Source organism: Rhineura floridana, chromosome 9 (assembly GCF_030035675.1).
Source record: "Rhineura floridana isolate rRhiFlo1 chromosome 9, rRhiFlo1.hap2, whole genome shotgun sequence".
Lineage (NCBI taxonomy): Eukaryota > Metazoa > Chordata > Lepidosauria > Squamata > Rhineuridae > Rhineura > Rhineura floridana.
Window position 1 is genome coordinate 49,684,039 of NC_084488.1, and position 21,417 is coordinate 49,705,455.

The window sequence follows — 21,417 nt, forward strand, 5'->3', positions numbered from 1 at the left end:
CGCCAGGCGTACTTCCTCGGGGAGACTGTTCCATAGTTCGGGGGCCACCACTGAGAAGGCCCTAGATCTTGTCATCACCCTCCGGGCCTCCCTGTGAGTTGGAACCCGGAGGAGGGCCTTCGTAGCAGAACGTAGTGCACGGGCCGGTTCATATCGGAAGAGGCGTTCCGCAAGGTATCGTGGTCCCGCACCGTATAAGGCTTTATAGGTTAATACCAACACTTTGAATCTAGCCCGGAAACATATTGGCAACCAGTGCAAGCTGGCCAGAACAGGTGTTATATGCTCGGACCACTTGGTCCGTGTCAGCAATCTGGCCGCCGCATTTTGCACTAGTTGTAGCTTCCGAACTGTCTTCAAAGGTAGCCCTACGTAAAGCGCATTACAGTAATCCAAACGTGAGGTTACCAGAGCATGTACCACTGATGTAAGGTCCTCTTTACTCAAATAGGGACGTAGCTGGGCTACCAACCGAAGTTGGTAAAACGCATTCCTAACCACCGAGGCTACTTGAGCCTCAAGTGAGAGGGAAGAGTCTAAAAAGACTCCCAGACTACGAACCCGCTCCTTTAGGGGGAGTGTAACCCCATCCAGGACAGGGTATATATCCACCATCCAATCAGAGAACCCGTCCACCAACAGCATCTCAGTCTTGTCTGGATTGAGCTTCAGTTTGTTAACTCTCATCCAGTCCATTGTCATGGCCAGGCAACGGTTCAGCAAATCGACAGCCTCACCTGAAGAAGGTGAAAAGGAGAAGTAGAGCTGCGTGTCATCAGCATACTGATGACAACGCACTCCAAAACTCCTGATGACCTCTCCCAACGGCTTCATGTAGATATTAAAAAGCAGGGGGGACAAAACTGACCCCTGCGGGACCCCATATTGGAGACCCCGCGGTGTCGAGCAATGTTCCCCAAGCACTACCTTCTGGAGACGACCCGCCAAGTAGGAGCGGAACCACTGCCAAGCAAAACCTCCAACTCCCAACTCCGTGAGCCTCTCCAGAAGGATACCATGGTCGATGGTATCAAAAGCCGCTGAGAGATCAAGGAGAATCAACAGAGTTACACTCCCTCTGTCTCTTTCCCGACATAGGTCATCGTACAGGGTGACCAAGGCTGTCTCGGTGCCAAAACCGGGCCTAAAACCCGATTGAAATGGATCTAGATAATCAGTTTCATCCAATAGCGCCTGGAGCTGGCCAGCAACCACCCGTTCCAAGACCTTGCCCAGGAATGGAACATTCGCCACTGGCCTGTAGCTGTTAAAATTGTCTGGGTCCAAGGAAGGCTTTTTCAGGAGTGGTCTCACCACTGCCTCTTTCAGACAGCCCAGGACCACTCCCTCTCGTAAAGAGGCATTTATCACTTCCTTGGCCCAGCTACCTGTTCCATTCCTACTAGTTTTTATCAGCCAGGAGGGGCAAGGATCCAGTACCGAAGTGGTTGCACGTACCTCTCCAAGCACCTTGTCCACGTCCTCGAGTTGAACCAACTGAAGCTCATCCAACAAAACAGGACAAGACTGTGCTCCGGACATCTCACTAGGATCTACTGCTATAACTTGAGAGTCTAGGTCCTGGCGGATACATGAGATCTTATTCTGGAAGTGATCGGCAAACTGATTACAGCGGGCCTCCGATGATTCCACCGTGTCCGGAGGGTTTGAATGGAGAAGCCCCCGGACAACTCGAAAGAGCTCTGCTGGGCGGCAAAGAGATGATTTAATAGTGGCAGCAAAATGATGTTTTTTAGCTGCCTTCACTGCTCCTACATAGAGCTTAGTCGAAGCACTAACCAGCGCATAATTGTATCCGTCGGGAGTTCGTCTCCATTTCCGCTCAAGCCGCCTCCTATCTTGCTTCATTGCTCTCAGCTCCGGAGTATACCATGGAGCTGTATGAGCTCTACACAGGAGAGGGCGTGCAGGAGCGATCGTGTTTACAGCCCGGGTCATCTCCGTATTCCACAGAGCGACCAGGGCTTCAGCAGGAGCGCCAGTCCTATCAGCCGGAAAATCCCCCAGAGCCCTTTGAAAACCTTCAGGATCCATTAGTCTCCGGGGGTGGACCATTTTAATAGGTCCCCCACCCTTGCAGAGGGAAGAGGTTACTGAAAGTCTAAACTTCAGCAAGCAGTGGTCTGTCCATGACAAAGGGAGTGTTGTAAAACTCCCCACATCCAGATCACTTTCCCCATGCTCAGTAGCAAAAACAAGGTCTAGAGTGTGCCCCGATACATGTGTTGGACCACTAACATATTGAGACAGCCCCATGGCTGTCATGAAAGCCATGAAGTCCTGAGCCGCGCCAGACAAAGTGGTCTCGGCATGAATGTTGAAATCCCCCAGTACTATTAGTCTGGGGGACCTCAACAATATATCCGAGACCACTTCCGCCAACTCAGTTAGGGAAGCCATTGGGCAGCAAGGTGGGCGGTACACCAAAAGGATTCCCAGCCTGTCCCTCTGACCCAACACAAGGTGCAAACACTCCAGGCCAGTAACTGCATGGACATGGTGCTTGGTGAGTGAGATGGAACTCTTATAGACCACAGCAACCCCACCTCCCCGACCCTCAGATCTACCATGATGCTGAACCAAGTACCCCGATGGGCAGAGCTGAGAGAGACCAACTCCTCCCTGCTCACCCACCCAGGTCTCGGTTATACATGCCAGATCGGCTGCCTCATCCACAATCAAATCGTGGACGAGGGAGGTTTTATTATATACCGATCTGGCATTTAATAACAGCAACTGGAGATCTGAGAGTTGGCTGATAGGACTACCAACGACCTTGCGGGTGTGGGAAGGACCGGAACAAGGCACAGCCACAACATGTCTGGACCGCGTTCCCCTTACCTGGCACGTCCTTCTCACAGCGCCATACCTTCCTTTGCCCGTCACTACGGTAACTGGGGCCCCCTCAAGTCTCCCCGCCTGATGGATGAAACTCTCTCCGAAGCACATAATACAACTAAAATATACAACAATTAAACGTATAAAAACAGCCATATATACAGCATATAAACATACACACTCACTCAGACATACATTCATATAATCAGGCACCCATTCATCTCAAATTGCATCAACACACCAACAAAAAAGTAAAAAAAAGAAAAAGAAAACAGCAGCACAGCAGCAAGAGCAGCAGCCTCTCCTTCCCTTGGGCAATGGTTTCTTCCTCCTGCAGGCACTGGGTCTCCCAGGCCACCTCAGCCAGCCGGCTTATGTATCCCTCCAATATATTGCCCTGTATATAAGATAAGGTGTTGTTGCAATGTAGGATTTCTGGCTAGTGGTAGCATAAATCTTACCCAGTCACCTCACAGCGTAATTTTTAATGGAAAGATACTGGATCATCAAATGGTCTCAGCAGTTATTCTGCCTTCCACTCTCCAACTCCAGCTCTCTCATTTGAGTCCTATCAAGATTTCAAAGTGCACTTGTCCTTCCAATTTCCTATTATCTAAATGCCAGAATTTGTTGCTAGTTATGCATGAACAATCTAAAGATTTTTGGGTTGGAAAAAAATGTGTATAAAATCAAGGCATACAAAATAGCTTTTCTGAAGTAGTTTGGCAGAATACTCAGCGGTATGCTATGCGGTAAAACCTTTTTTTTTGTCTGTCATCGAAGGCCCTTTAAATGTACTTCAATGTTAGTATTAGATAAGAATATAAAGTAGGAAATGCACAACCATTCCCTTCATCTATTTTTACAGCCTTTTCAAGGTGCTAAACATTTTACTGCCTTGCCAAATAACTGCAGTTCTGACTAGTTTGCTTGTCTCTTAGCACTTTCTTCTCAGTAGACTTTTGCAGAAAAGTTTTTGTAATAAAAGGTCTTACGAGACAATAATTAACTCTTAATCATTTAAAAAACATTTTTAAATAATGTGAATGCTATAAAAGCTGCTGAGGTATTTTCCATTAAGCACAACAGACTCCAAAGCAGCACCGTATCACAGGGAGAAAGCTCATCTCCTCAGGATTGCAGAAAACCGAACAGTTACCTGAGGGAGGTTCCACACCTGCATTTAGGAAGCCATGGCTATTATGCACATATGTGAAGTGCATTGCCATGTGTTACCACAGTAACATGTTTCAATGCTGTGGGGGGGATGGCTGCTTTTTTGCTGATGTGGTACGGTGAAGTGATGTCTAGGGAGCCACTCTGGTAACAGGGGGCGACACATATGCTAACCTTTCTCATGAGGGACGCTGTGTAGACAAAAGAAGAGCAGCTGGACCAGACAGGCCCTACTACACAAAAATTTCAGTTTGACACTTGGGTGGCGTATTGTTAGGAACAGCAAATTTGGGATATATGGGGGATTTTTGATTCTTGGTGTCAGAGGCTTCAGGCCCAGTTTACACAATAAAGTTAGAAAGGTTAAATGGTAAAAACCTTCTTGCAATGTGCCCATTTACCCTGCAAGTGAAATATAATATAGTTAAATGATTCCTCCACAAGAAAATTCCATGCACATGTGTGTTAAAAGTCCAATCTGAGCCCTTCTCCTTAATGTGCTAGTTTTCTCTGTGCAATAAATTTTTAAAATATTTTGAACCTAAAGTATATGTGCAGATAATCCATGATTTTCTATTTCTCTTGAAACGTTCACTGAAATTATACATAGCTATCTTATGTTTATCTACTCCCCCAAAGCCTTTGGTCACTGCATAGGCATTTCAAAATATGCATAATCTTTTTTTATATGGTTGACCTTAAGCTACCTAATGTGAAGTGAGACAGTCAATCAAAATTCACACTGCAAGGGGGCTGAAATTGATATGAAAGAAAGATGTGTATGTTGCAAGTCAGCTTTAGCTTCAAAACTGTAAAATGAAATTCTTTCTGAGACATACTTTATCACAGTGTTGCTTTACTAACGTTTCTATGAACTGCCTTAGTGACAGGGCTTAGCATCCAAAAACACTTTCAAGAATTCCATTTTCTTCTACAACTTCTACCAATATCATATAAATGTCAAAACAATCCATTTCAAGTGCATCAAGAGTTCTGATCAACTGTCAGAAAAGAAGGTTCTTCGCATGCACCACAATCCTTCTAATTATACAGCCACAAGAGTGGCTATATACTATAGTCAGCATGGATTTGTTATATTCCGCAATGTTAAATCGAAAATACCCCCATACCATTCTGATGCTTCCCATAAGCTCATTTCAAAACAAAACCTTACAAAATTTATAGTCCTGAATTCAGAAACACTTGCTTAACATCCCTCTAAATTTTCATGGCAATACACAAAACAGTCAGAGAGAATTGAGAATTCAAAGTGTAAAAAGAGAGAGAAAAACTCCAGAGCCCTTTGAATTTTTTTTTGTCAGAGTTCTCATAATCTGTTGAAATTAATTAAAAATCAATGTTCACCCAATGTTCACAGAGTACCAAATCAAATAATTTTATTTACGGTCATTGACCAGTCATAGACATACATACAAATACTCTGAGCATATACAAAATACGGCATAAAACATATACAAGGAGAAGAAGAATCTTTTAGTCCTATTTAGCTAAGAGCATAGTGCCTTTACCATTTGCTTCCTTGTGATGCATGCACCGGCACAGAATTTTGCTACACTAAGGGTTGTTTCCTTCCTGAGATCTGAGAGGAGGAAAGAAACGTATGTTGTATCAGAACTATGGGGCAGGGTTTGTAAGATTGGGGCAATATAGAAGGCACAAATGTCCTTGTAATATGAACAGTAAAGGAGAACATGGGTGATTGTTTCAGCCTCCCCCGACTGGCATGGACATCGGCGTTGAAAGTATGGGATTTGCTGGTACCTCCCCTCCAATAAGGCTGACGGGAGTGCATTTAAACGGGCCAGGGTAAAGGCTCTATGAAGCCTAGGGATGTCCAAGGCGTAAAGGTATGTTTTGGGGGCAAATTTGATATTAAAGTTTACCGGAGACCAGTAGTTTGCCACCCGAGCTTTGTCATTTTGCAGGGCTACATCCCTTATCCTATTTTTGATCACTTCTTTGGCCTTAATAGGGCCCAGCTGGGCCAAGACTGAGGGAGAGAACCCATAATGGTGTAGTTTTTCCTCAACTTGGCTTGCCCACCCTCGTGTCAGATTGTCTGTTAGGATCAGCGGAGTTAATCCCAGCGAGTTAGCATTTACATTGATCCAATAATTGAATATATTTATCCACATTCGGGCTTCAAGGGGAATTAGCCTGGCTTCCAATCTAAATATGGCGTTGGGGATGCCATGCGGGGCACCAAGAATAGAGCGTAAGAATTTTGATTGAACTGCCTCCAAGGGGCGGACATCTTTATAGATGCATACCTGTGAGCCATAAAGTAGTTGCGCCATTACCTTACCCTGAAATACTTTAATAGCCGACGGGATGTGGGCACCTCCCTTCGTATGGAAGAACCTAAGTATGGCAGAGGCGGTTCTACGGGCGTTCTCTGTTTGGTGGGCAGTTTGTGCTCTCCAGATGCCAGTTGATTGAAAGACTACACCCAAGTACTTGTATATCTTGACTTGTTCAATATCATGTCCATTGATAGTCCATCTGCGATTGGTATACTTTTTAGAAAAGACCAAAATTTTGGTCTTTTCATAGTTTATTATAAACTCCTCTTCTTCGCAATATGCCGTAAAGGCACGGAGTGCTCTTCTAAGTCCCACTTCAGAGCAGGATAATATTGCTGTATCATCCGCGTAAAGAAGGGCTGGTATGGGTCGATTCGCTAGTTTAGGAGGGTGAATATCAGTTTTCAAAAGGGTTGGGACTAGGGCATTGATGTAAAGGTTAAAAAGAAGAGGGGCCAGGATACAGCCCTGTTTCACTCCTTTATTTAGTGGAACTGGAGCCGAGAGGTGTCCCTGTGGATTGCATCTGACTGTCAGGAAGTTTTGTTCATGCAGAGTACGTATTAATAGCAGTAATCTGCAATCCAAAGAGGAGGCTTCCAGCTTTGCGCACAGTTTGTTCCAGGGAATGCTGTCAAATGCGGATTTAAAATCCACAAAGGCTGTATATAGCGCTCCTTTTGGTCTGCAGCTATATTTCCTGATCAGGTGGTGCAAACCAATGTTCACAGAGTACCTGTAATCCTATTGCTGACCTTGCCCCCATACTCTGACCTTCATCTTCTGCAGTTTAAAAGTTAAAAAAAATTCCTGGGTTATTTTTTAATTAATTTAACAAATTCAGCATTGAACTCAATGATAATATCAGGTATGCTCAGTAAGAACCAACTGTCAGTGTTCTAAAAGCCCAGTTTCACAGCTGCTCGGCTTGCCTAATCAGGGTGCTAAGAGGAGACTCTTATTCCCCTGACAGAGCTCCAGTGGCCAAAGTGGTTTAACAGTCAGCTGCTCTGACTGAAGCTCTGTGATGGGAACAGGGCCTCTCCTAGCAACTCTTAGCACTCTTCACTAACTACACTTCCCAGGATTCTTTGGGAGAAGCCATGACTATCTAAAGGGAAATAAAGGTCTGGTGTGAATGTGGCCAGGGACAGTTTTGGTTTCAATTTGGGTGGGAGGCTACATGAGCCTGCTGTGGAAGAAAAAGGTGGGGAACACCCTGAAAAAGAATGATACTGTTCACAATGTTTTCCTTTTGGAAATGAAAGGTGCTTCCCCTCTGCCCAGTGCTCATCCATCCAATCTCCTCCCCTACCCTCTCTTCTCCATTCCTCCCTCCCCTTCCTGCCCTCCTTCTCCCCTCCCTGCCCTTCCCCCAGGTCAGTTTCACTTACCCTAAGCATGATTGCAGAGGAGTAAATCCCACTGAACTCAAAAAGCATGCAAAGATCAAATCTGCCCTCCCCTCCTCCCTTCTATCCCCTACCTCTTGCCCCTTCCCTCCCCCTTCCTTCACCCCTCCCTTCCCCTCCCCTTCCCCTTCCAATCCCTTCCTCCCCCCTCCCCACCCTCCCCCTCCCCAAAGACATTTTTACCTATGCTAGGACTATGACGTGGGAGATTAGGGTTCAGATCCCCACACAGCCATGAAGCTCACTGGGTGACCATGGGCCAGTCACTGCCTCTCAGCCTCAGAAGACAGTAATGGTAAACCACCTTTGAATACCTGTTACCATGAAAACCATGTTCATAGGGTCGGCATAAGTTGGAATCGGCTTGAAGGCAGTCCATTTCATTTTCAACCATGATTGCATTGGAGTATATACCATTGAACTCAATAAGCATGCAAATGATCAAACCTGCCCTCTCCTCCTCCTCCCTCCCATCACCTCCCTTTTGCCCCTTCCCTCCCCCTCCCTCCCCCTCCCCCTCTCCTTCCAATCCCATCCTTTCCCCTCCCCCTCATTCTGCTCCCCTCTTCCCCCCTTCTACTTTCCCTCTACTCTCCCCTCCTCCTCCTCCTCCTCCTCTCCCATGGTCACTTTGAGCTTTGAGATCTGACAGATAGTAAGCAGTGTATAAATGGAAATATAAATAAAAATAAAAAATTGTCAGTTTTACCTATCCTAGCCATGACTGCATGGGAGTAAATCCCACTGAACTCAATAAGCATGCAAATGATCAATCCATTCTCAGCAAACTTGCACAGCATCCCATTTCTTACCTCCCGGATTAAAAAGCAGAGAAATTCACTCATAGGCAAAAAAAAACCTTGAGGTTTAAGAATGTACATATAGCCAACATTTTTAAAAGCATGGAAATTGGGCAGCTATACTGAATGAACCAGGGGAGCAGGAGATATTGTACTGCCTTACAAATTGGTAAAAATGCAAACACAATTCGGGTTGGTCTTTCACAGTCCAATCCCCTTCCTGTGGAGCTTGGAAGAATTTGGTAACATGTGCCTCTGAGCATATGGTGAGTGGTGGCTGATGGGGAATTTTATATATACATATATGTATAGCTAATGGGGAACTCAATATACATAATCAATAAGCAAAAACATTCTTTTATAGGGCTATAAAGCTATAAAGGTTCATAACGTTTTAATAGTTTAGTAGGAAGCCAGATCTTTTTCTTCTTGCAGCTGTCTCCCTGACTATGCTGGTCATTTGGAACTACTTGTACTCAAAACAATTGATAACACTGTGCTGAATATCTCGGTATCTCTAAGACGTAGAAAGAATTGCAGAATAGCTAAAATGCTTAGCTCATTAGCTGGAGTGCTTAGCTCACTATGAAAATGTACTTTCATGTGAAGTACTCAACATTGCCAAATTCATTAGAACACCAAATTCACTAGAACACGATGCAGAGAAGTACAGTACCTATGCAATGCCTATGCAAAATGCCTGTGTAATACTATCATGTCTATGTCATTCTGATGCATTAAAGTACAACGTACCTATGCAAAATGCCTATGTAATACTATCATGACTAAGTCATTCTGATGTGTTAAATCCTGATTGTTAGATGCTAAAGTCTTTGTCCTGAAATGTATAAAAACCCCAGGCAAAGAGTGCCAAGTTGCAGTTCTCCACTCACTAGGAGTGATTTTATATGTTTATATGTTTTATATTTTTATAGGTTCTTAATGATGTGTACTTGTTTTTATCTGGAAGCCGCCTTGAGTTCCAGTTTGGAAAAAGGGCAGGGTATAAATAAAGATAATAATTATAATAATAGGAGGGAGACTGACCAAGTGTACACTTGTCATCCAATAAAGGCCTACCTTTTTGCTGCAAGCCTGTGCCTTTAACAATTTTATTCAAGGACCCCCAGCAAAAGAACCCAAGGAGAAATACAAAATTCTCCAACAGTGGCAACACCTGCAATTAGACCAAATAACAAAAACTAGACATGTGCTGTGCTGATCTTGTCCTAGGGAGGAAGCAACAATATTAAAACTGGTGGTATAGTTCAGATAGTCACTTTAAATATATTTGATTTACTTTGCAATTTTAGTGAAGTTTCCTATAGTAAATCATTCTCTTTTGCTTCTGTTTCTGTGAATATGTGAAGTACAGCAACACTTTGCAACACTAAAAAAAAGCTCCAAAAACAATAGTGAAATAATGGCACTGTTCTGCAGAATAGTTTCCAATAGACACGAGGAGTATCTCCGTTTGCACAAGATAAAACAGTGGGAGGAGAAATATATTCTAGCAACATTCTAGGTGTGCTCTATGTTTTTAATTGACCATGCCCACCTTTCCTTAAGTGGAGTAGTTTAAGCATAGCAGGCTGAAAACATGCATCTTGGGCAGTCCAAGTTTGTTTTTTCCAACAGCTAGAGGCATTGCTTAAGTAGCAACATATTGTAATCCAGAGCTTGGAAAAGTTACTTTTTTGTACTACAACTCCCATCAGCCCCAGCCAGCATGGCCACTGGATTGGGCTGATGGGAGTTGTAGTTCAAAAAAGTAACTTTTCCAAGCTCTGTTTCACTCTGATTTAACATCAAACTGCAGTTGCATATTCCACTGTTAATGCACCCAAAATAGAAATAGAGCATAACCTCCAGTTTGAAACACAAAAGGCTGTCTTCACCATCATATGACACTGAGCAATAAAAAGGCCTTGAAATTAATAAAAATACATTTGACACAGATTTCTAGGATGACTAATGAGGGAAATATCATTTTCTAGCTTAGATTCTCTGTAGAAACAGTAGTAACACAGAAAAGAAGCAAAGTAAGAAGAACACCAACAAACATATAAAATGTAATTCTCCATCTTTGGAGATGGCAGGTGTTGCCACCACTCACCATATGCTCAGAGGCACATGTTACCAAATTCTTGCAAGCTACACAGCAAGTGGATTGGATTGTGAAAGACCAACTCAAATTGTGTTTGCATTTTTACACATTTGTAGGGCAGTACAATATCTCAGAGAGGAGGTCAGGCCTCCTATTCCCCTGGTGCAGTCACAATAGCTGCCCAATTTCCCTGCTTTTTAAAGTTTGATAGAAATATCTGTTGTATAGGTACATTCTTAAACAGCAAGGTTTTTTGCCTATTAGTGAATAAACTTGTAAAATAATGAACAATAAAAACCAAATGCAAAGCACCTTAGAGCAAATCCAACAATTCATGCACATTTGTCACAGAAAGAAGTCTATTTGATGTTTACAACATCAGAATGTGAAGCAATAATGGCTGACTTGTACCACCACCAGTTAGTTTGACTGATGTGCAGCACATACAGTAGTTTCATTTGTGTTTGTTAGCCACTCTTGATACTCTAACAAACTTACCAAATTGATGATAGAGAGAAAGACTATTTTTTAAAAAACAGTTGAAGGCTCTTCACAAATCACAATACTCAATCAAAGTTAATTAGGCACATCTATCAACCTGTTTGAAAGTGTGTTTACTGGAAAGCAAGTACAACTGAGTTAAATAGGAAATTTAAGTAGGTACACTTAAGATTGCAGTCAAAATACCACTAAATTAATGGAATGTGCAGAAGAATACTATTCATATTTACTCTGAAGTATATATCATTGTCTTCAATGCGGCTTACTCTGGAGTGTAGCAAGGCAATTTTCATTGGGTGGGCAGACACAAAAATTGGGGGGCAGAAGGGTTGGGGCATCACTACAAAAGAGGTTTCTGGGGGGAATTTTCTTAGGTAATGACAAAAATAAACCTCAGTTTATGCATTTTAATTAGGAACTATGACTTGTGAAGTTTACAAAAAAGCAAATAAATTCACAACACAGTATTTTCCACATGCAAAATAGTTGTGTAAACAACAGTGACCAGGAAGTAAATGTATATTGTGCAAATCATCCTACCATTATGATCTGAACTATTAATGGAGTCTAACGCATCGTGATTTCTCTGCAAACTTGGAGGAGCCATTCACTTGAATTTCCTTCAAATATGTTACCTTCAAAAGCCAAGTTTGCTTTTCTCTGATGAAAAATTTAACTCTTTTATAGTGTCAGCACATGTTTTCAAAGTTAAGAAAGAATTTTCACACATAGCTGTAGATACACCAAAGATTAGTCTTGCAGCATGCAAAGTGTACATGCTTGGAAAGGCTTCTTTGTACAGGTACAATGTTATAGTAAGCTTGTGCACTGCGAGTTCAGTTATCTTGAGGCAGCTGCTTCCCGGAACTAACTACCCTGTTCTCCTTTGCTCTGACAGGAAAGCAGTTAGTGGAAGTTTCATTTTAAAAATTAAATTAATATCTATAAACATCACTTTTCATAAGTAAATGCTTGACAACATGTCACATAGAAATTCTGATGGCTCTACCAGCAACTCTCACACACACGCTCTTTTAGTAGTACATAAGTTCGCATGAGAAAAGTTAAATAAGGTGAATTAATTATAATGATCATTTGCACAGTTGGGTGGAGGTCTAAAACTGTTGCAACTAAGGCTCTAGCTATGTTATACGCTTCAAAACCATTTTGAAATAGAACCAGCTTGAAATGATATATTATTCAACTTTAACAAACTAGGGAAGAAATGCCCCCCAGACATGCACACACACACAATATTCCAGCTTCCCATTGCCTGGACTAAATTAATAAGGTCTCATTTGGCTTCATGGGCTTTGGAGAGCCAGCTCACTCATCTCTCTGCTTCTTCCCAGGCCCTGTCCTGGACTAGGCTAGGCTGCTGCACAGTCTAGGCCCAAAAGCCTAGGCACACGCACCAGACCATCAACATCCACCATCACCAGAGGCTGGATGAGTACTATAGGAGAGGGGGAGATGCTCTGCAGTGCATAACAATACTATCATCCACACCTTTTCTTCCTTCAATTGCAAACCCTTAGGTTTGCCAGCTCCCTCCCCCATCCATCACTTCATTTACACTTTTAACACTCGTATCTGCCATCTTCGCAGTCCCTTGATAACTTTGTCCTGCCCTTCTCTTTGGATGCCTAAACTATATTTCTAAAAGCTCAACTGAAGTTTTAAGTTACTGGAATGTTACAAATTTGGGGACTGAAGGAAAATTTCATTTGGGAGAGGCAGAAGTATCATTTGGGGGAGGGCAATGCCCTCATTTGCCTCCCTTGTTGCTACACCCCGGGCTTACTCCTAGGTTAGGGTGACTAACATTGCAACCTTAGCACAGTAATTATATATTTACAGATGTGACCCTGCAACAAAATTACAAAATGTTGCAATGTGGAATGCTTCTGTTCAGATTTACAGCCACTCCATTCCACTGCAACTTCTGTCTTCTTCTTCTTCTTACTTCTGAGTAGACATGTATTGGATTGTAGCCTAAGTGAAGATTTAAACCTGGGCCTTCCCAATCCTAGTTTGATACTGCAGCCACTAGGCCATACCATGCTTGCTCTCAACTTTAAAGGAAGTAGCGAGTCCCACTGAACTCAGAGTGACTTTTTCTGAGTAAACTTGCACGGGGTTGCATTGTTAAGCACAAAGTTAAGCAGATGGTGGTGCATCTGACTTTGCCTTGTACCCAGTTAATCAAAGGGAGCCCATAGTTTGAAACAAGTTTTGCTTTCTAGCTCTCAAAATACTAAATTATAATATTGTCATACTAATGTACTGCTATGCTGTTCTGGCATTACAGTTAAGTCAAGCTGTCTCGTGCAATAAAGAACAAAGTGGGAATCTGATAAACAGCTTCCCCAAAAGGTCAAAAGTTTTTTTACTCAGAAGAAAAACAGTGAGCAAAAAAGATATTTTCAGCATTAGGTATCTGGAAAACTACAGATACAATGCACCAAATCAGCCATGCTATTTTAGGAAAAAGATATAGGAGACACCTAAACCTTATTTTGTCCTTGTAATAAAATATATCAGACATTGGATGAAGACAAATGAACAGAACAATCTTACCATGGACACTTCATCAAATACACAATTCTCAAGCAAATCATTGTAAAATGGCATTTCCCCCCAAAGAACTAAATTCTATAACTGATGAAGGTATTTGTCTTACCTCTGTCACTGAAGTCATCCACAAGAATGATTTCTGCTATTAGGCTATTTGGAGTCCTGTTGACAATGCTGTGTATGGTTCGCAAGAGTGAAGTCCAACCTTCATTATGAAATGGGATAATTATACTAGTGTTTGGAAGCTTCTCCAAGTATACCTTGTGCTTACAGCTGTGGAAAGGGAAAAAAAAGACTATGTAAGAACATGATAGAGAAAGAAAGGCTCAGCGCCTCTCAAATATTTAACCAGCTTAACTATTGTTTCCCTTATAAAATAAATAAGGAGCGCAAAAAATCAAGTCGTTCGAATGTTTTTTTACAGTGAGGACCCTCCATTGTCAATTTGCTTGTCTTGACTATTGATATTTTGGCATACACCTTGTCGAGGAAATCAGATAAATCTTTTGTTATAACTGACAGATGGTAATTTAAGGTAAATCCCCTATTTTAAGGAAATACTTCATATTTCAGATAGCAAAACCTTTAATAAAGTAAACATGATTCACTGCATGCTGACTTGGAAGTGCGTATAAGGATGCTGCCATAGGTTCCCAGTGTTCCTTATTCTTGATATTCTGTCTATCCTACCTACATATATATTGACCCCCTATAATTCCCAGCTACCCATAACCTACCAATCACTTCTATGTTGGTTATTTACTGATATAAATTTGCATCCTATTCTTCCTTAAAGGACTTGTGCACATGCAATTTTAAAATAGATATAAAATATAAAGTAAAAAGATGCCAGTCATGGCTGTTATATGTACAGCACTCAGGCAGAAGCTCACAAAGATGATGCTTCCACACAAACATGGCCTAGCTGCGCTGACAGTGAATCCATGTGCTGACAGTAGAATCATGTGAACTGCCATTATGTGTGAACCGGCCACCAGATTTGGGATTTAATTAACCAATGTGTTTGGTGTAGCCACAAAGATGACACTATTTTGGTTAATCTTATTCATCAGAATTATTCATCAAGAAGGAAGAGGTCTATAACACTTGTAGGCTACATCAGCTTAGGATCTCATGACTCACAACCAACATCTACTGTTTGCCTTCAAATATCTGATTCAGTTTCTTTTTTATATCATTCATATTCAAAAGGATAGATAGAGCTAATGCAACTAAATGCTCAGGATAATCAGGACCATTAAATGTAAAGTGTAACTGCAAATATGCCTCTGGAGATAAAAGCTTATATCACCAGGCAAGTGCAAGTGAACATTTAAAAGTAAATAGAAAGACATAAAAGTATTTCACTAACTTCTTAATTAGACATCAGATACATTTCTATAATGCCAGCTACAAAATTAGACACTTAAATGTCCATCATATTACAAGAATGACATACAAAGCAACTCTGAAGCCAAGCAATGGTCAAACAGTGGATATTTGTCACTGGCTATGAAACTGATGCCATACAGGTCTGTCGATCAAAACACTAGCATTCAATAACAACATAATGTGTTTCTTGACTGATTCACTTTTAGTGACCTATGTTAAGGTAGACAAACAATGGAAATGGTACCCATCCATTGTCCTTGCCTAAACTGCAGCCAAGGAGTTTAGCTGCATCTGATGAATATCTTAGCTAAGCTGCCTGGTAGAGGTAATGGAAATGGACTGCGTTCAAGTCGATCCTGACTTACGGCTACCCTATGAATAGGGTTTTCATGGTAAATGGTATTCAGAGGGGGTTTACCATTGCCTCCCTCTGAGGCTAGTCCTCCCCAGCTGGCTAGGGCCTGCTCAGCTTGCCACAGCTGCACAAGCCAGCCCCTTCCTATACCGCAACTGCCAGCTGGGGGGCAACTGGGCTTCTTGGGACTATGCAGCTTGCTCACGGCTGCACAGGTGGCAGGGCATGTAACCTCTGAGCCACTCACTGTGGGGGTGGTCTTTAGCTGGTCCTTTACAGCCAGGAGACACGAGTGGGAATTTGAACTCACAGACTCTGGACTCCCAGCCAGGCTCTCCTCCCCACTGTGCTACATCAGCTGTGGCAGAGTTAAGAAGTGGAAATGGACTGCCTTCAAGTTGATCCCGACTTATGGGCAACCCTATGAATAGGGTTTTCATGGTAAGAGGTATTCAGGGGGGGGTTTCCATTGCCTTCCTCTGAGGCTGAGAGGCAGTGACTGGCCCAAGGTCACCCAAGGAGCTTTATAGCTGTGTGGGGATTCGAACCCTCATCGCCCAGGTCGTAGTCCAACACTCTAACCACTATGACACACTGGCTCTCGTGGTAGAGTTAAGACCTCTGCATATTGTGTTCTGAAAACAGCCAGGTACCATGAACTTCAGGGAGTTATGTGTAGGGCAAATTAGAATGGAGTCAGAAAAACTCCCCACCATTACTTGGCCCCACTCTTCAAGGCAACTGCTAGCATAGTGAACCTGCCCCTTCTATTTGAGCTTTGATGCACTCAACACTAGTACTAATGGAATGAACATGAGAGGCAGGATTAAGTACTGTATAATAGGACTGAGTCTAGGAATTATATATCCCACCTACCTGTTCTCTGACCTGTGTTTCTGTCTTGGAAAAGAAAACGTGAAAAGGAAAGGAAAGCAAAGAAACTAGGACCAAATGGCCTACAGCCTGGAACAAAGACCGTGAGATCTAATGAAGCCTTAGGGAAACTCCACCTTATTAGCCGAATGGAAACAAAGGCAGTCCTGAAATTGTTGTTAAACCATCTGTATGGGTTGGAACCTCCCTCCCCCCAAAAAATGGGCCTGAACCTAGGGAGGCAGGCCACTGTTGAACTGATAACCACAAAAAGCTGATTAAAGAGCTGACAATCAAGTTCTTATGTGCCACCTCCTAAGGTGGCTGCTAACTTTTCTGTTTAATCAACCGTATTAAAGCACCTGTTGTTAGATAGCAGGAATCCACAAGTACAAAGGTTAGGGTAGGTCACTAACCTTGAACTGCCTTCAGCACTTACTTCCAATCCTGACTGCATAGGAATGCAACTGGTTTATACTCTTATTACAACAGCTTGCTAATATTAGAGACTAGAAGAATAGGGTTCTCAGGTTAGTAACTGTCTGCAAAAAGCTACTATGCTGATTATTGCAAGTTAAAAATATTTCAGGACATGCTGGGCTGTCAAGTCAAAAGCTAATTAATATAAAAATAATAAGGGTTGTTTAGTAAGAAAGAGAAAAGAAAACACAACATGATTAGCAAAGAAGCTTGTGATAAATTGTCAGTTTTGATCTTTCATTCTGTGGAGCATGGCATATCAGTCAAACCATGTCAAAATAACTGGCAGCTCATACATTTTTTTGAATTTATGATGACTTCTCTCTACAGAAAAGCTGTTTAAATTTATTCTATAAGAATAAATAGAACTATTCTAGGGCTCCATATATATATTTACTTCTTTTAAAAAGAAGCCTCAATAATTTTGGTACGGAAGGACAAATATACAATAAATAAAACAAACCAATTCTCAACAGCTGCTGTTGCTCTTTAGCATATCAGACAGCACCTGTGTAATTCCCCATCCAGCTAGAGATAAACATCTCTGTGTCTGAATTGTGAAACATTGTTTTTGGTTGATAACTATTAAAAGTGATAATTTGAATTGAAATGCTATACATAATTAGGTTAAGTGATAGTGACTGGCCTAAGGTCTATTCCGTGAGTTTCATGGCTGAGTATGGATCTGAATATGGGTCTTCCCAGTTGTAGTCCATCATATGATCCACTTACACTGCACTGATTTAGTCCATGCTGCTCACTCCTATTCCACCAGATTAATAGGAACATAGGAAGCTGCCTTCTACTGAGTCAGACCATTGGACCATCTAGCTCAGTACTGTCTACACTGACTGGCAGTGGCTCTCCAAGGTTTCAGGCAGGAGTCTCTCCCAGTCCTACCTGGAGATGCCAGGGATTGAACCTGGGACCTTCTGCAGGAAAAGCAGATGCTGTAGCACTGAGTTATGTCCCTTCCCCTAATTCACAATATGTAACCAGGATAAATCTAGCTGCTGTTCAGGGGTTTGAAAGGAGGTCCAAATGTAACAACAACACAAAAACAGCCCTGCTGGAGAAGACCAAAAGACCATCTAATCTACATGCTGCTTCTCTTAGTGTCCAAACAGATACCTCTAGGAAGCCCACAAATAGGATGTCTCTCATTGTGGGCACTCACAGTGACAGTATTACTTCTGAACTTGGAGGTTGCATAGAGCCATAATGGCTAACAGCCATTGATAAATTGATTGTCCACCATGAACTCATCTAATCCCCTTATAAAGTCATTTAAGCTAGTGACTATTACTGCTTCTTTTGGCAGCCAATACTTAGTTTACTTTCTCACACAATATATAGTTAGTTTCTTGTGTATATTCTGAATCTCCTGCCAAATCACTTTCACTGGATGGCCTCAAGGTCTAGAAATATGAGATATGGGGTGGGTGGGTGGAAATCACTCTATCGACTTTCTCCATGTCATGCCTAATTGCATAAACCAGGGGCTCCCAAACTGTGATCCATGAGCTTCATTCAGATCATCCACGGCGTGTCTGTGGATCTGTAGTTGAAGATGGGAGATGGCACATCCATCATATTATATATTCATATTACAACTGGAATTCCATAGAATTCCAATTGCAACAGATATAATACAATAGAATAAGCAATAAAATACAATTAAAATTGTACAGCATCTAGCACATTACAATTGCTACAACAAGCAGAACAATAATTAAGTGGTCCATCATGAACCTCAGCAATTTTCAAGTGGTCTTGGGGGGGAGTTTGGGAACCACTGAAATAAACCTCTTGTTCATGTCCCCCCTTCTGTACTGTCTTTTTTACCATAAACTAAAATAATGGATACAGTTCTGTGCCTCCATCACTTGCTCTCACCCTCACTTTTGTGTGCCAGCACAGGCAGCTGAGCCCTGGCAAACTCAAATTGTTTCACTTGCTACTATTTTTCTTTCTTTCGGTAACTGGAGAAAACCGACATTGCACAAAGGTTTGCTAAGTTCAGGAGTCAGTAATAGCGTAAATGAGTCTACCTGAATGTACCCAGGCATTGCTTAGTAAGGTCACAACTTTTTAGATCAAATCATGTTAGTTACTAAACCTAGGCTTGTTTTTACCTCACAGTTTTATTAACAATAACACAGTATTAACCTTTGGGCATTGTCCAACTTTAATATATTTCAACTTTACAGGTGAAAGTTTGGAAAAGCTACTATGAGTGATTTCAACAGAAGGAGTTAGTATAAAATTCATAACTTTTCCTTTGCTGCAGTAGTTGTTATTGCTTCCAGTACTATAAACATGTGATTAATATTTTTTTTCCATATGGGAGATCATTCCACCTCAAGCAAGAAATGAGAAATTTTTAGGGCTATTGAGCACTGCAAGTTTCCACAGTGAATGAAGAAGGTCATTTAATATGGGTATCACCAACTGTAATACATTTCAAAATATTCAGAATTTCCATTGGACCTTCGCATTCCCCACTTATACTCAGTAGCTAAGTAGGAAGCTATTTAATAAAAGATGTAAAAATAATGCCTGGTCAAGCAGTTAAAGGATTCTGCACCTACACTCTGTACTTCATTGGGCAGCAAAATAGCATCATACATCCTTCTTGTGACCATACTATGATTTAGCCAACAAACAGCTAGGCTTGCATTAACCAGACTTTGCTGGACAATACAATTAAATGCTAGCTGACACAACTCTTCAGTACTCCAAGAAAACAAGCCACGTGAGTTGGAATTCTTAACTATGAAATCATTAAACGGGCATAAGGCAAACATTAGAAAGGACTACAACAGTCTGTGCAATATAGCACCAGGATTTAGGGTGTTGCTTGATGGGGCTTTCTTTGGGTCCTTCAATCTAATGCACGCTTACATACGTTCTAAGTTTGTGAGTACTTTGCCTTAGTGTCCTCATTAAGCAGCAGTTCTCAACCAGCAAATTTTATGGGCAATGACACACCAATAACTATGCAAACAAAACCAAATCCCTTTCCTCATCAGCTTTCTTCTTCTTGCACCAAATCACCCCAATTTTGCTTTTCCTCCTATGGATTTTCAGATGTCTGTTTTCCTTGCAAATGTCAGTAAACCTGGTTGAGGGAAGCACCGGGTGGAGAGGATAACTGGCAGAGAGAGGGTGAAGCATCACTCCATTACTCTGCTTCTAATGTCCCCCCTCATGTTACTGTCATTTCCATTGTTCTTTCCCCCCCCTTTTTAAAGGGATTCTGTAGATACCTTTAAACAAAATGTTTTGGTGAATACATGCACCCTAGATTGTACTAGCTTCCTTTCTATCCCATTAATAGCTGCATATCCAGACATTATATGTTGCTCAATGTGGTTCCCCACCTTTATGAATATGGAACGCTCTCTGTAACCTCAAAAAAATTCACTTCCCCTACATGCTAATTGTTGCTCCTCTTACTGCTGTTGCTACTCTGGACAACACAACAATTTACATACAGGCAGAGAAACAGAGGCAGAAGAGAAAGAGAAATCCACCTGGCAGGAAATGAAAGCCCATTAAATAACATACGGGTCACACAAGCCCACAGGCAAAATCAAAACAGGAGCAAACTTGGGTGCTAGGGATGGGGTTGGGCACGTGGGCAAAGAGAGAAGAAAAAGAGATAGAAATAATGCAAAGGGAGGGGGCAGGGTTAGAGGGAGAAAAGATGTGTCAAGTTGTGGGTGGGGGAGAGATTTGGTGGGTGGCAAGACGACAGCAAGTAAGAGGAAGAGGAAGCTGAAGAGTGAAAAGGGGCAGATGCGGGGGAGGGAGGGCACTCGGGACATGAGGACAGGGGGAGAGGAAGGAAAGGAGGGAGGGTTGGAGTAAAGTGAGGTGTGTGCCTATTCCAGGTGCTTTCTTTTCTTTCTCTCCCTCCTCAGAGTGGCCTGTGGCAGCAGAGAGGCCTTAAAAAAATCCACATAGTCCCACTCCTTTCCTTACTCCCCCCTCCTGTCCCCTTACACAAAAGGGAGGGTGTCTCATGGAGGGGGAAGGGGAAAAAGGAAGTAGACAGTGAGCACAAGGGTGAAGTCCTCCTCAACCTCTGTCTCTTTTCTCTCCCTCTCTTTCTGAAGCAACGGAGTCACGAGTGACTTCCCTTTTTTCTTTTCTCTCCTTCACCCCCCCCCATCACCACCACCTTCAATTCAGCCTAGTAACTGCCTGTGTGGGGACTACAGGAAAATGCCTGGAAAGGGGAGAGTGTGCTGCTGCTGTTTCATGCCTCTTTCTGTGTCATTCGTACTTCAGGAGTCAGGTGAGTTGTGGGAAGGGATTGCAAGGACCCCCCTTCCCTACACACACACACAACACACACACACACCCCTCCCACACACACACACACACACACACACACACACCCCTCCCACTCTGGACATGTTGGCCACCATGTCAGCTCTCTCCTCCTGCTATTGCTGCTGCCGCCACCGGTCCTGGCAGTGTGCAAATGCTGGGGCTACCCTTCTCCATACAGGGTTAAGGAGATGGGAGCTCAGGAAGAGCAATCAGCAGCAGG

The 21,417-nt window shown here is 42.4% G+C and overlaps 1 protein-coding gene across 12 annotated transcripts in view; it reads right to left on the reverse strand.

Annotated features, from left to right (window-relative positions):
* GALNTL6 (polypeptide N-acetylgalactosaminyltransferase like 6) overlaps nucleotides 1-21,417 on the reverse strand; it is an 839,728-nt gene that overhangs the window by 424,212 nt on the left and 394,099 nt on the right. For all 12 annotated transcript variants that reach the window (XR_009757816.1, XM_061584006.1, XM_061584007.1 and 9 more), the window contains exon 5: nucleotides 13,863-14,029. Coding sequence is in view for 11 of the 12 variants with exons in the window: in XM_061584006.1 (XP_061439990.1) it covers nucleotides 13,863-14,029 (167 nt within the window). In the remaining variant the exon portion in view is untranslated. The remainder of the gene's footprint in view (nucleotides 1-13,862; nucleotides 14,030-21,417) is intronic.